General features: G+C 43.2%; 1 protein-coding gene across 2 annotated transcripts in view; it reads right to left on the bottom strand.

Annotated features, from left to right (window-relative positions):
- CDK8 (cyclin-dependent kinase 8) overlaps nt 1–13,997 on the bottom strand; it is a 122,746-nt gene that overhangs the window by 51,919 nt on the left and 56,830 nt on the right. For both annotated transcript variants that reach the window (XM_006831927.1, XM_006831928.1), the window contains exon 2: nt 7,211–7,286. In XM_006831927.1, coding sequence (XP_006831990.1) covers nt 7,211–7,286 — 76 coding nt within the window. The remainder of the gene's footprint in view (nt 1–7,210; nt 7,287–13,997) is intronic.

Genomic DNA, 13,997 nt, shown 5'->3' with positions numbered 1-13,997 from the left:
TGCAACACCCAAAAGATGAAATATTTAGCAATAAATCTAACCAGAGAAACAAAAGACCTATACAAATAAAACTACAAAACACTACAAGAGACCAACAAAAATGGAAGAATGTACCACATTCCTGCATAAGAAGACTTAACATTGTGAAAATGTCAACATTGCCCAAAGCAATCTATGCAGTCCCAATCCAGAGTCCAACAACATTCTTTAAAGAGATGGAAAAAACAATTATAAACTTTATATGGAAAGGAAAGAGGCCCCAGATAAACAAAGCACTGATGAAGAAGACCAACAAAGTTGGAGGCCTCTTACTCCCTGATTTCAAAATTAACTACATGGCTACAGTAGTCAAAACAGCCTTAGTGTTGTTGTTGGTAAGTGCTGTCGAGTCAGTTCCAACTCATAGTGGCTCTGTACAGGGTTTCCGAGGCTGTAAATCTTTACAGGAGCAGAAAGCCTCATCTTTCTCCCGCGGAGCCGCTGGTAGTTTGGAACTGCTGACCTTAAGGTTCGCAGCCCGATTTGCAACCACTACGCTACCAGAGCTCCTTAAAACAGCCTTATACTGGTACAATGAAAGAAACGTAGATCAATGGAACAAAATCAAGACTCCAGAAATTAACCCATCCACATACTGCCAAAGGAGATCAGTAGCATTGTGGTTACAAATCAGGTTGCGAACTGCAAGATCAGTAGTTCAAAACTACCAGCTGTTCCATGGGAGAAAGATGAGGTATTTTGCTCCCATAAAAATTTACAGTCTCGGAAAACCTGTACAGGGTCGACTCCACGGCACATAACCAACCAACCACCATACAGCCAACTGGTCTTTGACAAGGGGTCAAAGTACATTGCATGAGGAGGACACAGTCTTCTCAACAGATGGTGCTGGCAGAACTGTAAAGCAATATGCAAAAGACTGAAACAAGACCTTTATCTCACGCTATACACAAAAAGCAACTCAACATGAATTAAAGACCTAAATGTAAATCTCAGGATTATAAAATTATGGTCATCAATGAAAAAATAGGGACAAATTTAAGGGCTCTCATACAAGGCAGACACAGACTACCAAACATTGTAAGAATTACACAAACAAAAGAAGAAAAAAATAGATGATTGGGACATTCCAAACATTAGAAACTTATGTGCATCAAAAGAATTCACCAAAAGAGTATAAAAAGGGAGCCCACAGAATGGGAAAAAATCTTTTGCAACGACATTATCAGAAAAGGGACTAATTTCTAAAATATATAGGAAACTACAACACCTCTACAAGAAAAAGACAAACAAGCCAATTAAAAAATGGGCACAGGACATGAACAAATACCTCATCAAGGAAGACATTCAGGCAGCCAACAAACATATGGAGTAATGTTCATGATCACTAGCCATTGTTGTTGTTGTTACGTGCTGTAGAGTCAATTCCGACCCATAGCGACCCTGTATAGGGTTTCCAAGGAGCAGTCTGACACATTAGACCACTGCGCCATACCAGGACTCCCATTAGGGAGATGCAAATCAAAACAACAATGCGATACCATCTCACAGCAGCAGTAACAGCAAAGTTCCAAAAAGCAGAGAACAATAAATGCTGGTGAGGATGTGGACAGACTGGGATCCTCCTACTTGCTGGTGGGAATGTAAAATGGTTCAACCCCTTTGGAAAACAGTATGGCACTTCCCCAGAAAACTGGAAATAGAAATACCTTGTTGTTGTTGTTATGTGCCGTGGAGTCGGTTCCGACCCATAGCGACCCTATGGTTACAGGGTTTCCAAGGCTGTAAATCTTTATGGGAGCAGAACTTCTCATCTTTCTCCCGCAGAGCGGCTGATAGTTTCAAACTGCTGGCCTTAAGGTTCGCAGCCCAATTTGTAACCACTAAGCTACCAGAGCTCCTTGATCCAACAATTCCTCTACTTGGTATACATCCACAAGAAACATGCGCCAGAACATGAGTAGATATATGCACACCAATGTTTATCACAGCACAATTTACAATAGGAAAAATATGGAGACAGCCTAATTGCCCATAAATGAAGAATGGATACACAAACTTTGGCACATACACACAATGGAATACTATGTGACCTTGAAGAATAACAAGGAAGCTAGCTGCAAACCACCGCATAACATGGATGAACCTTCAGGACATTATGCTGAGTGAAATTAGTCAATCACAAAATAACAAATAATGCATAAGACTGTTAAAGCTTAAGAAAAGATACCCATACTAAAAAATAAATAAAAAATCTTTGTTGGTAACCAGGGGTGGGAGGGAAGGGATGGTAGAACACAGGGTAGGGGATAGTGACATCATAACTCGGGTGTTGGGGAGGGCAATACAAAAGAAGGGGAAGAGGAGTGGAAGAACAAGGTAGATAGGGGACCACTTAGGTAGGCTTGCATGGACCACTCAGGTAGGCTTGCAGAGATAAATAGTGATGTATGCTCAACCTTGGAACAACAGGACTCTGGAAGACAGGGATTGAGGTATAGTCTGAATGGTTAAAAGAGGGGAAATAATGTTAAGATGCTTCACTGTGTTATGGATACTGGTTTCCCTTGCCTACTATTGTAAAATAGACATGTGGGTGGGACAGAAAGGAATATCAGGAAACATGATTACAGAAAGCTTGTAAGTCCAACTTCAGCCTATAACTGACTGGAATACCTAAAAGGGGTTCTAGAACTTGCCCAGTGATATATGCTTCTTGCGGAGCCTTTGTAGTGTACAGGACCTTAGGTAGAATCCTGTGTCCCATCCAGAAACTTCTGAGGTGGGACATTCCCACTTGAAAGGACATGCAGACCAGTCTGGAGCAGCTACAGGAACAGAAGATACTTCTTGAAATAAAGACTAGCAGGAAAAAACAAAAACAGCAGTTTGTTTGGCTATTACAAGAACAATGAAGCTGTTCCCTGGGGAGTCATCAAGGCAAGTACTCAAGTCCCTTCAGGACAAAGCCAGTTCCAAGACTGAAACTCAAAGGGAAAACAGAAACAAGCATCTAAGCTTGCTGTTGATCATACTGATCTACAAGTGAATGGAAGTAGGGTTAAGGCTGCAATGAAAATATGGGCTAGGTGAAACCACATTCCATACATTCCTGTTGACCTGGAGATTTGAGAGAGAAGAGGAAGGGCTGGTTGGTGTGAAGTTTACCGGAGCCTTGGGAACTCCTGAGCCCATGGACAATGACCTAGCTGAAAGTAAAGCGTCCAGCTGACATGAAGTGGGGGGTGATGCACAAGAACACCCAAACTTGCAGATAGTACCCATGTGACCTAGTTTCTATGGCTTGATGATTAGAACTCGAATGCTGTTGTTAAGTGCTGTTGAGTTGATTCCGACCCATAGCAACCCTGAATAGGTTTCCAAGGAGCAGCTAGAGAACTTGAATAGAGGAAGATAAATTTGATAAAGGAAATAAGTGTAAATTGCTACAATTTGATGAACTTGACCTATATTTATGGATGTAGTAGATCAAAATACCAACTGAGAGGGAAGGACTCTTCACATCAAGGATCAAACCTATCCTCTGTATACAGGGTTGATAGGGACGGGCAACTTAGGCATTGGTACCTATTTGAAACAAATATGTCTTATGTCTTGTCTTGTGTTTTTGTCTCAATAACTCTAGACCAAACACATCTCGAAAATAGTGTTATTCCTTTAAAAAAAAAACAACAACAACAGAAAACCCACTAGTTTTTGGAAAATGGACCTAGTATTTAAGTATGTTTAAATTACCCAAGAATTGTTTCTTCATTTGTTGTAATTTCTCATCTGTACTCTGCTACTTAAATCTCTAAATTCTGAGCTGTCTCTGGTCTGCAAGTGTGACAGTGTTTGAGTAAAACTGGAAAACGTCAGCTGTGGTACAGCTATGTCATAGTATGAGAAACAGAAAAGATTAGAGAATCAAATAAGGAGGTAGAGTATGTCACTCTTCGGTATCATAACTTGAAGCACTGCTGCCTAAAAACATTGTTATAAAAGCAATTAAAGGCAGTCCATTTCAAAGTGGAACACAGCATTGTTTCAGCCCTGAAAAGCATGAACAAAGGTTTCTGTTCTTTTCCAGCTATAATTGTCTAAGCACAAACACTGTGTTTCAGTAAAAATATTGCCATGGGATTAAAAAATTTTGTTTAACATTGCTTACTCCTGAATTACAGATAGTGTAATTTAGCTACTGTTTTGTGTTGACAATATTGCTTTATACAGTTATTGTATTGAAGGGAGTCTAATCCTTTCAAATAAACGTATATATTGTTCTTACAGGACTATTTCAGTGGTGTAAATAATAAATACCTTTTCTTTAAAAAAAAAAAAAAAAAAAGTTAATTAATTTTAAGAGAGTTTAAATCCTGGTTCTACCACTTCCCAGGAATAGGACCTTGAACTAACTCCTTAACTCCCCTAATCTACTGTATCCTTCCCTGGCAGTCTGCTTCACACAGATGACAACCTTGGAAACCCTGTGCGGTCCTTTTGGTCTGTCCTGCAGGGTCATTATGAGTCAGAAGCAACGGGTTTTTTTGTTTTGTTGAAGTGCAATGGACAAGCTAGACTGAAGTGAGGTGATTTTAGGGAGACATATCAGTAGTCCTGGTGTGGCACTGTAGAATAAGCACTCGACCACAAGGTTGGTTTGAACCTCGGAAATCCTATACAGGGTCACTATGGGTTGGAACCAACTCAATGGCACTTAACAACCTGGAGACAAGTCACCTGGAGAGTAAAAGCAGTGTTCCCCATGGGCTTGTAGATGAGACTGAGACTCAGTAGGGAATTGCACGAAGTCAATATTTATACTGGAGGACTTCCAGAAAGCTAGAAGCTGTGATGCATGTAATGGGGTGAACAGTTAACAAAAGCCGACTACCATCCAGGCACTGTGGGAGATGCTACGGTAGGACCCAAGAGACACAAGGGACTTCAAATAGTTCACTGAAAAATTCTATTATCTTTTAATTCCATTAAAAATGTCTTAAGGCCTGCTGCTCCAATCCTCACACCAGTCCAGCTGCAGTGGAGCTATGCCGCATGGAGACACTATGTGTGTCAGTGCAGAACTGGTCTCCACAGAGTTACCAATGGCTGATTTCCTCCAGAAACAGATGCCAGACTTGTATTCGGAAGTACTTCTGGAAAGACTTGAACTTCCAGCCTTTCGGTTAGCAGCCAAGAGCTCTAGTCAGGACAAATGTCAATAAGCAGATGACACTAATATTATGGCTATAGAACTGGTTACTAACATTTATTAAGAGCTCATGATAGCTTCTGAAGTATCCCAAGTTCCTACTACAAGTATTATCCCCATCTTACAAAAGAAAAAATGGAAATGCAGGGAAATGAAATCACTTGCTTTGGTTCCAACAAGAAGCAAGTGGAGAAGAAATGTGTGACAGTCTAGTGGAAGCAACAGATTACAATCAAGTGACAAACAAAAAGAGATCCCTTATAATTACAATTTGTAATGACCAAATCAAACCCACTGCCATTGAATCAATTTGACTAAGGGCAACCCTGTAGGCTAGAACAGTTACTTCATAGGGTTTCCAAGAGTGTCCACCTTTACAGGAGCAGACTGCACACCTTTACTTTGACTGACTCCAGTGTGCATGGAAATGTTCAGAATACAGGACAGCTGACTGGAAACCCAGTGGAACAGAATTCACTAAATGAGTAAGATTATTCCCATTAATATTTGCATGTCGCAATACCCTATTATCTAATAACAAACAAATCTCTCTTTGTAGTACAGAATGTTCTTTAGAAACAAAGACAGAGAGACAAAGTCTCATGTGTCTAGTTAACAGGAGGGACCAGTCCCTTGGAATTACGCTTGGCACAGTGAGGATGGCCCTCAAAGAGAGGAGCTTACACAGTTGCTACAAGGATGGACAACAGGGTTGGCACAGAACCAGGCTGCGTTGCATTCTGCTGTGATGGGGTCACTGTTCTGTTGTACAAAGGGAAATGATTCAACAGCACCAAGCAACACCACCAAGAGTGGACTGCAGAGTAGGGAGCCATGGTGCTCAATGACAGAGACCCGGGCTTGATTCCTGATCCATGAATACCCTCCCCCATCTGTCAGCGGAAGTTTGTGAGTTACTACGATGCTCAATGGGTTTTAGCATAACTTCCAGACTAAGACAGATGAGGAAAAAAGGACTGGAGAAATACTTCCAAATGCCAGTCAATGAAAAACCCTACAGCTCACAGTGATCTGCTCCTCAACAAATCCTGGGGATGGCGCAGTACCAGGCAGCACGTCCACCTGTTGTTGTACACGTGCCTCGCCATGAGTCACGAGTTAACATGACAACATAACATGACAGCAGCTAAAAACAACCCACAAGAGGGTAGGAGACCTAGACGAGCAAAACCAAAGACTATAAGATAAAACCGAGAATATCCTGAAACAAGGCAACACAAAGACAAATGTGGACCACAGTAAAATCTGACATAAAATCTCTAAGAGGTAATGCTCAGTTCTCAATGCATACGTAACATAGTGACATAAAGCATTAACATGAAGAAGAGTTCACTTTGGAATCAAAATGAGTTTCTATTCAATAGCGCTGTCCTATTGCAAGTTCACCTAAGCAACAACATTAATCCTCAAACGATTGATTTTACACTTACTAAAACACCTCTTTTTTTTTTTTTTTAAACTTTAATCAATAAAATGTAGTTGTTCCCTTAATGAGTTAGTGACACTATTAAAAAAGATATATATTTATATAAATGGAGATTGGCTAAACTGCAAATAAATGAATTTACATAGAATTTTTTGCTAGAATTTTACTGCTCACAGTATTATATCTCTTCATAGCTGATGGGAAAATTTCTCACCAACATTCAATTATTGTTACAAACACAACTTAAACCACACACCAAACCAAAGCCAGCCTATTGCTGACAGCTCAATGCCAAGTCCCAGTAACTCTGAAGGACAGGGTAGACCTGCCCATAGAATTTCCAGGGCTCATTTTTAAGGCAGGAGATTGCCGATCTTTCTCCCACAAAGCAGATGGTGTTTTAGAACCAGTGACCCTTGCAGTTAGCAGCTGAACCCTTTGATCACTGCGCCACCAGGGCTGCATGTGACAAATGCAGTTCAGAGACTGGCAGAGTGGGCAGTGGAAGGAAGGTCAGCTGAGAGCAATACTGATAAAAGAGCTTCACTTACGGCTATTTCTCTACACGCCGACATTGAGATCCCAGTTCCTTCTATCTGTTTTAAAGCGTAGTCCTTATCGTCTTTCCTGGAAAAACAGAGCGAGGTTAATATGCTTATGTGAATTTTTATCGAAGCACAATATAAATCACACAATCAGTATACAATCTGACACTTTTCACATGCTGTTATACTGTGTCATCCAGGTTGTAGGGAAGCAAAGTCTAACTTCATTCCTAGATACACGAGGAAACTCCCGTTCCAGGGGACATGGAGCTGTCCAAGGTACCAGCGCTGTTGGTGGGAGATCAGGATTCACAGACAGCACTCTTCACGCCCAGTCACAGGCCCTTTCTGCTGTCATACCAGAGGCTTCGGAAATTTTATGGATACATGCCGTTATCATTAGTTCCATTCTTCCACAAACTTTTGAAGCCCCTGGTATGTGTACTCTTCCAGTGTCTGTGTGTGCAGAAAGAAACATGCACACTGTGCTATAATGTAAACTCTGCTTTCTGAAAACCAGTCAGATGTTGGTTCAAAAAAAGTTAAGAAATGAATGCATCTCTAAAGCACAAAATGGTTAACACTTCTTACATCATAATCTACACTGAATAATTTAGAATACAACAACAAAGAAAAACCAAACCCATTGCTGTGGAATAGAGTCTGAATTCATAGCAAGCCTACAGGACAAAACAGACCTGCCCCTACGCAGCCCCCCTTACCCCCCAGGTGCTGCCCAATTGTCATCTTTACAGACAGACTCCCACATCATGACTCCCACAGAGTGGCTGCTCAGCTCAAACCACTGACCCCAGGGCTCCTCACAGTAGGTCACCCCCTGAATATTTTCTAAGAGATTCATCCAACATGTGCTTACTGACCATGCATGTGGCACTGCTAGATAAGCAATGGACCGTAAAGTCAGTCTGAACCACAAGGTCAGCAGTTCAAGGTCATCGGCTACTCCTCAGAAACCCTATACAGGGTTTAAGTTGGAACCTTCTCGACAGCGCTTAACAACAACAATAACAATTTATCCAGAGGAGTCCCAGTGCAGCTCTGTAGGATAAGCACTGGACTACTAATCCCAAAGTCAGCCGTTCAAACCCTCCAGACCAACTGCTCCATGGAAACCCAATTATACAAGGCCGCTATGAGCTGGAACTAACTCAGCATTTAACAACAATGATGTGCCCAGAACTATGCTAAGTCCCAGGGATATAACTGGGTTCCTTCTCTTATGGGGTTTTCTGTGCCTACTGGATAAACTTCTTCATCGTAACATAGTTGGTTCTATGATAGGGCAGGCATGCACCCCAGAGAACCATGGTGAAGACTTCCCAGGGGCTATGTTTCTAACTGAGACCTAAATGGCAGTTCTCTAACTCCAGGGCTCAGAGCCCCTTCGCCCTCCTAGACCATTACCAAGGACCCCGAAGAACTGTTGTTTGTGTGGGTTACATCTATCAACAATTACCCCACAAGAATTCAGAAATGGGAAACTCTGAAGCTCAGACTACTCAGCACGTACCCATCAGATACCGAGAGCAGTGGGTTCGCCACACAGAGCGCTGGGTCTGAGCTCACCATGCATGTGCCTGCGACTGAGAGGGGCCAGAACCAGGATGCCACCCCATCTGGACAGAACTCAGTTTGTGGTTCGATTTTCAGACAAAGGGGAACAAACCCACTAGGGAGGTCCACACACCTCACAGAGCAGCGCTGACCCCAGGTCAGAGTTCTGAGGGTAAGGGAAGGAGAAGGAATGGAAACGGAAAACCCCAGGGGGATGTGCGATGACTGCAGTCACTGAGCTGAAATAAAAGGTGTGTAAATTATTGAGTGGAAAACTGGTCTGCTCTGAAAGTCTTCCCCCAACTCCCAACAGATAAAAGTGCTGATCTTGCAGCCCCTCTGAGAGGAACTCAGGGATACCAGGGGTACCCAAATTATACTTTGAGAACTGTCAATGTGGGTGGGTGGGTGTGGAAGACAGAACTAAGAAGGGCAGCCCAATGGAAGGCAGGTGACGTGGGAGGAGGAGAAGCATATGAGGGAGACTAGAGTAGACAACTGGAGATGGGCTCAGCGGTATCACTGTGAACTCGAGGATCATGATCCTGTTTCCAAGAACTGCATGAAAGGATTTTAACAAAACAATGTCAACTAGAGTGTATTTAGGGACAAACACCTTTGGTTGTCTTGTGAATGAGGATTTAGGCAGAATAAAAAAGGGCCAGAGGCAGAGAGGCCACTGAAATTTAGTGTTGCAATTATTCAGCTATTGCAGAAAGGTGAAGAATGGGTGTTGGAGAGGGAGGAGTAAAGGTAATGATGGCTGGCAGGGGCAAGAGGTTAACGGTGAGTAGTCACTGATATAAACAGCAAGCAGGGGACAGCGGTGGGGAGGGATGAAAACCATAGCTCTGCTTGGTGATGGTTGAATTTGCAGTATTGTGAGATCCCAAGTTGAAAGAGTGTGTGGAGCTCAGGGGTGGTCATGCAGTGAATGCCTTCGGAGGGCTCTTCTAGGCACAGTCTTTGTACCTCCCACTGACTTATTTTCCTGGTGGGTCTGGGTAAGAGAAGGTGGGAAAAGATGCTAGAAGGATTATGTAAAGGAGCTGGGGTAGCATAGTGGTTACGAGTCGGGCTGCTAACCTCAAGGTCAGCAGTTCAAAACTACCAGCTGTTCCACAGGAGAAAGATGAGGTTTTCTGCTCCCATGAAGATTTACAGCCTCGGAAACCCTATGGAGGGTCACTACACATCGGAGCTGACTCTCCAGCACACCACCACCACCACTAGGATTACATGATTCCGTTCTGAATGGCTGTTAACAGAGTTCATTGTGATTGTTGTTGTTGTTGTTGTTACGTACCGTGGAGTCGGTTCTGATTCATAGCGACCCTGCACAGGGTTTCCAAGGCTGTAAATCTTTATGGGAGCAGAAAGCCTCATCTTTCCCCCATGGAACAGCTGGTAGTTTCGAACTGCCAACGTTGGGGTTAGCAGCCCGATTTGTAACCACTACGCTACCAGAGCTCCTTAACTGTGATTATAAGCACATGGAAATCTAACGTGGGTCTGTAAACAAGTCATCTCAGAAACTTGTTTACAAGTTTCTCAGGGGGACCTCACTACCATCAAAGAGGAGGCAGGAGTGGCGCATGTCCTTTGGACTCCAAGACCCCTACACACACAGACCCTCCTCAGACCAGGGACAGAAAGCATGCAGAACCGCGAGCCCAAGCACCAGACAGAGCAGGGCTGCTTGGTCCATGGAGCAAGTAAAGCTGAGCACCTTCGCCCTGAGGCTTACAGAGCAGTGCTAAAAGAGCTGTGTGACACTGCTGGAGCAGGGCAGAGACCAGAGGGCCCGTGCCTAAGAAAGAGGACAAGGACAGGAGCAAGGTCCGAAGGCATGACTGGCAAGAGGCTGTCCTGACTGAAGTGGGACCTAAGCATTTCTAATCCTGCCCTAGTAAACCCCACAACTGTTGAATATGGTGTCTGAGTTCTGAGGGGCCACCACAATTAATTCTTCAACCCAATTGAGAAGAGAGTGCAGCGGAAGGGACTGACGGAAGGCAGAAGGCTGATGACACATCTGGCCCCAGCCCCACTGGAACTGGCTGTGGACTGAGGCTGAGCTTCATTCTCCTTTCCCTGTGAGAAGTTACAGGAGGTCAGATGTTGTCTGCCAGGCCTTAGTGAGTGACATCAGCCCACACACCATAACTGATGCACGAGAGTAGATGGCATGAGATAGAAGGGAAAAAATCGTGAGAAAAGGATTTTCAAAATGGACAGAACTGTAAAGACGACTGGGCTTCTTTGAAAGTCTGTGGAAAGACTCCAGCGTCTTAATTCCATTTTCCACAAACTTTGTGAGCCCCTCGTGGTGCCTAAACTTTATAGTGTTCACTGGATTTAGCAAAGACGAAGGAACCAGAGGACCATAAACTAGGCAAGGTCTCTACTACACAAGGCTGAGCAATGCGTGGGATATAAATGCAGTAAATAACTATGGTGGTGGCAACAGTTAATGGCTGGCTGCTAAAAGTTGGCAGTTTGGATCTAACCAGTGATTGTGCACGAGAATGATCTGGCGACCTGCTTCTGTCAAGATGACAGTTTTCACTCTGTCACATGGGGTCACTCATTCTGAGTGGAAACAATATCAATTCTTTCAGGGGAGAAAATCTGGGAGTGGTTGAAGGAAGCTTTAAGGCTAATGGATTATTTTTTTTTTATTATTTAGAAGAGACTGAAGTATGTACTGACAAGACTAGCTCAGAGGAAAGGAGCTGCTGATACAGGAGAGACTGAGAAAATTAAAAGAGCAAAAACCCTGAGACACTGTGAAGAAATCTGATTCCGAACCAGGAGAATCACGTTTCCATTGTAACAGGAAGAAGAAAGCTGTAGGATGGATGTAGGTGGAAAGAAGATGACAGGTTCAGAGACACAGAGCTGAGGGAGGGCGTTCTCATTTTGAGGGCTTCGTTATTCCTTCCAGAAGTTAGAGAAGAGGTCATAATTTATTAGTAAAGGGCAGAGGGGGCTGTAGAATTGTTCTTCTCCAGGGACTGGTCCCTTCTGATATTATGCCCAAAGTACATGCGACAAAGTCTCACCATCCTGGCTTCTAAGGAGCATTCTGACTATACTTCTTCAAAGGCAGATGTGTTCATTCTTCTGGCTGGTATATCCAACATTCTCTGCCAACACCACAGTTCGAAATCATCATTTTTCCTTTATTCTTCCTATTCCTTATCCTGCTTTCACATGCATGGGAAACAACTGAAAATACCATGAGTTGGGTCAGATGCACCTTTGTCTTCAAAGTTACATCTTTGCTTTAAAGAGATCTTTAGCAACAGCTCTGCTCCGTGTGATAAGTTGTTTGACTTCCTGACTGAAGCTTCCATGGGTAGTGTGTGTAGACCCAGTGAAATGATATCCTTCACAACTACAATCGTTTCTCCATTTATCCTGAGGTTGCTTATTGACCCAGTTGTGTGGATTCTTGTTTGAGGTTGTGGCGTAGTCCATGCTGAAGGTGGTAGTCTTTGATCTTCATCATAAGTGCTCCAAGTCCTCTTCACTTTCAGCAAGCAAGGCTGTGTCATCTGCATTCACAGATGAGCCTTTCTCTCTCCAATCTTGATGCTGGAGTTCAGCTTCTCCGATTAGTTGCTCAGCATACAGACTATTAATAAATATGATGAAAGGATACAACTCTGATGCACACTTTTCCTGATTTGAAACCATTCAGTATTCCCTTGTTCTATTCAATGACTGCATCTCTGTCTATGTACAAGTTCCTCATGACAACAATGAAGTTTTCTGGAAATTCCATTCTTCCCAATGTTTTCCAGAGTCTATTATGATCCATACAGTCGAATGCCTTTGGAGAGTCCATAAAGAACAAGTAAACATCTCTATTCTCATCTTTCAGTCAAAATCCACCTGATGGCAGCAATAATTCACACCCTCTTCTGAATCTGATTTGGATTGCTGGCAGTTCCCTGTCAATTTACTGCTGCAACTGGTTTTGAATCATTTCAGCAATATTTTACTTGTATGAGATCTGAATGTCATTTGTTTGTCGTACGGTGGTGGCATGTGCGTTGCTGTGATGCTGGGAGGTATACCACTGGTATTTCAAAGCCTAGCAAGGTCAGCAGAGCTTCCAGATGACACCGGACAAGGAAGGGCCTGGGGGTCCACTTGCAAAATCCCAGCCAGTGCAACCCTCATGAGTAGCAGAAGGAGCTCCTGAGGCTCATCCAGTACTCACATCATTTACTACTTTATCATCTTACTATATTCCCGACACACTGCCTTCCCTTTACACCAAACCCTTAATTAGAAAATCAAATCTCAGCTACATTATTTCTACGGGAAAATCTTTCATTAGAGTCTGTTTTACAGCATACTTTCTAGTAAAGCTCTATGAAGACTCATTATCTTTAAAATACGTTAAGAGAATGTGTACTCGACAGCGAGATTGAAAGGACACAGTAACAAAAATAAAACTGGGATCAGAATCACTTTATTAGATGCTTTTCATGGACAGAGTAGTGATTTCGCCAGACACGGACCCCAGGAAGAAAATAAATTCTATGGTATCAACTGTATGACAGAGCGGCCTTAACTGGACCTCCAAAGAAGTGACAAGTCCTTCCTTCTCAATAAACTGAAAACTCCCCAAATCTCCATCCAGTGCTCTGCCCCATGTTTTCTACTTGCCAGAAGTAAATGAACAGAAAGAAACATGGAGTGAGAAGGACAGGTGGTAAGTCACTCTAAAAGGCTATGTGAGCACAAAGGCAGCCTCCCACTGAAGTCACCTATCGTAACAACTGCTGTCACAACACAACCACGCTTTGTGAGGCACAAAGGAGGCCTGGTGGCTCAGTGCTTGGCTGTTCTGGAAAGGTTGGTAGTCGATAGGTTTCTATAAAGATTTCAGCCTAGGCAATCTGATGGACAGTTCTACTCTGTTCCGTAAGTCAGAATTGTTTCAAAGACGCACAACATGTCCTACCAGGAGTGTACACAGTGACGTACCCCACTCCATGGGCACAGAACCAAGGACTGGCATATGTGAAGACAAGGCTGCACTCCTTTTAATCAGGCTGAGAAAAAGCAAGTTGAGTTAGCAGACTTCATAGAGGAGGGTGCCGTGAGGAGAGTGCACACATGGGAGGATGTAAAGGAGAGGTCAGGACACTGGGCAGGGGCAGAGACACGGGACTGTATAAAGGAGAGGTCAGGACACTGG

The sequence above is a fragment of the Chrysochloris asiatica genome, unplaced genomic scaffold (genome assembly GCF_000296735.1).
Source record: "Chrysochloris asiatica unplaced genomic scaffold, ChrAsi1.0 scaffold00005, whole genome shotgun sequence".
Lineage (NCBI taxonomy): Eukaryota > Metazoa > Chordata > Mammalia > Afrosoricida > Chrysochloridae > Chrysochloris > Chrysochloris asiatica.
The sequence above is the reverse complement of the archived record's forward strand: the minus strand, read 5'-3'. Positions and strand labels throughout refer to the sequence as shown.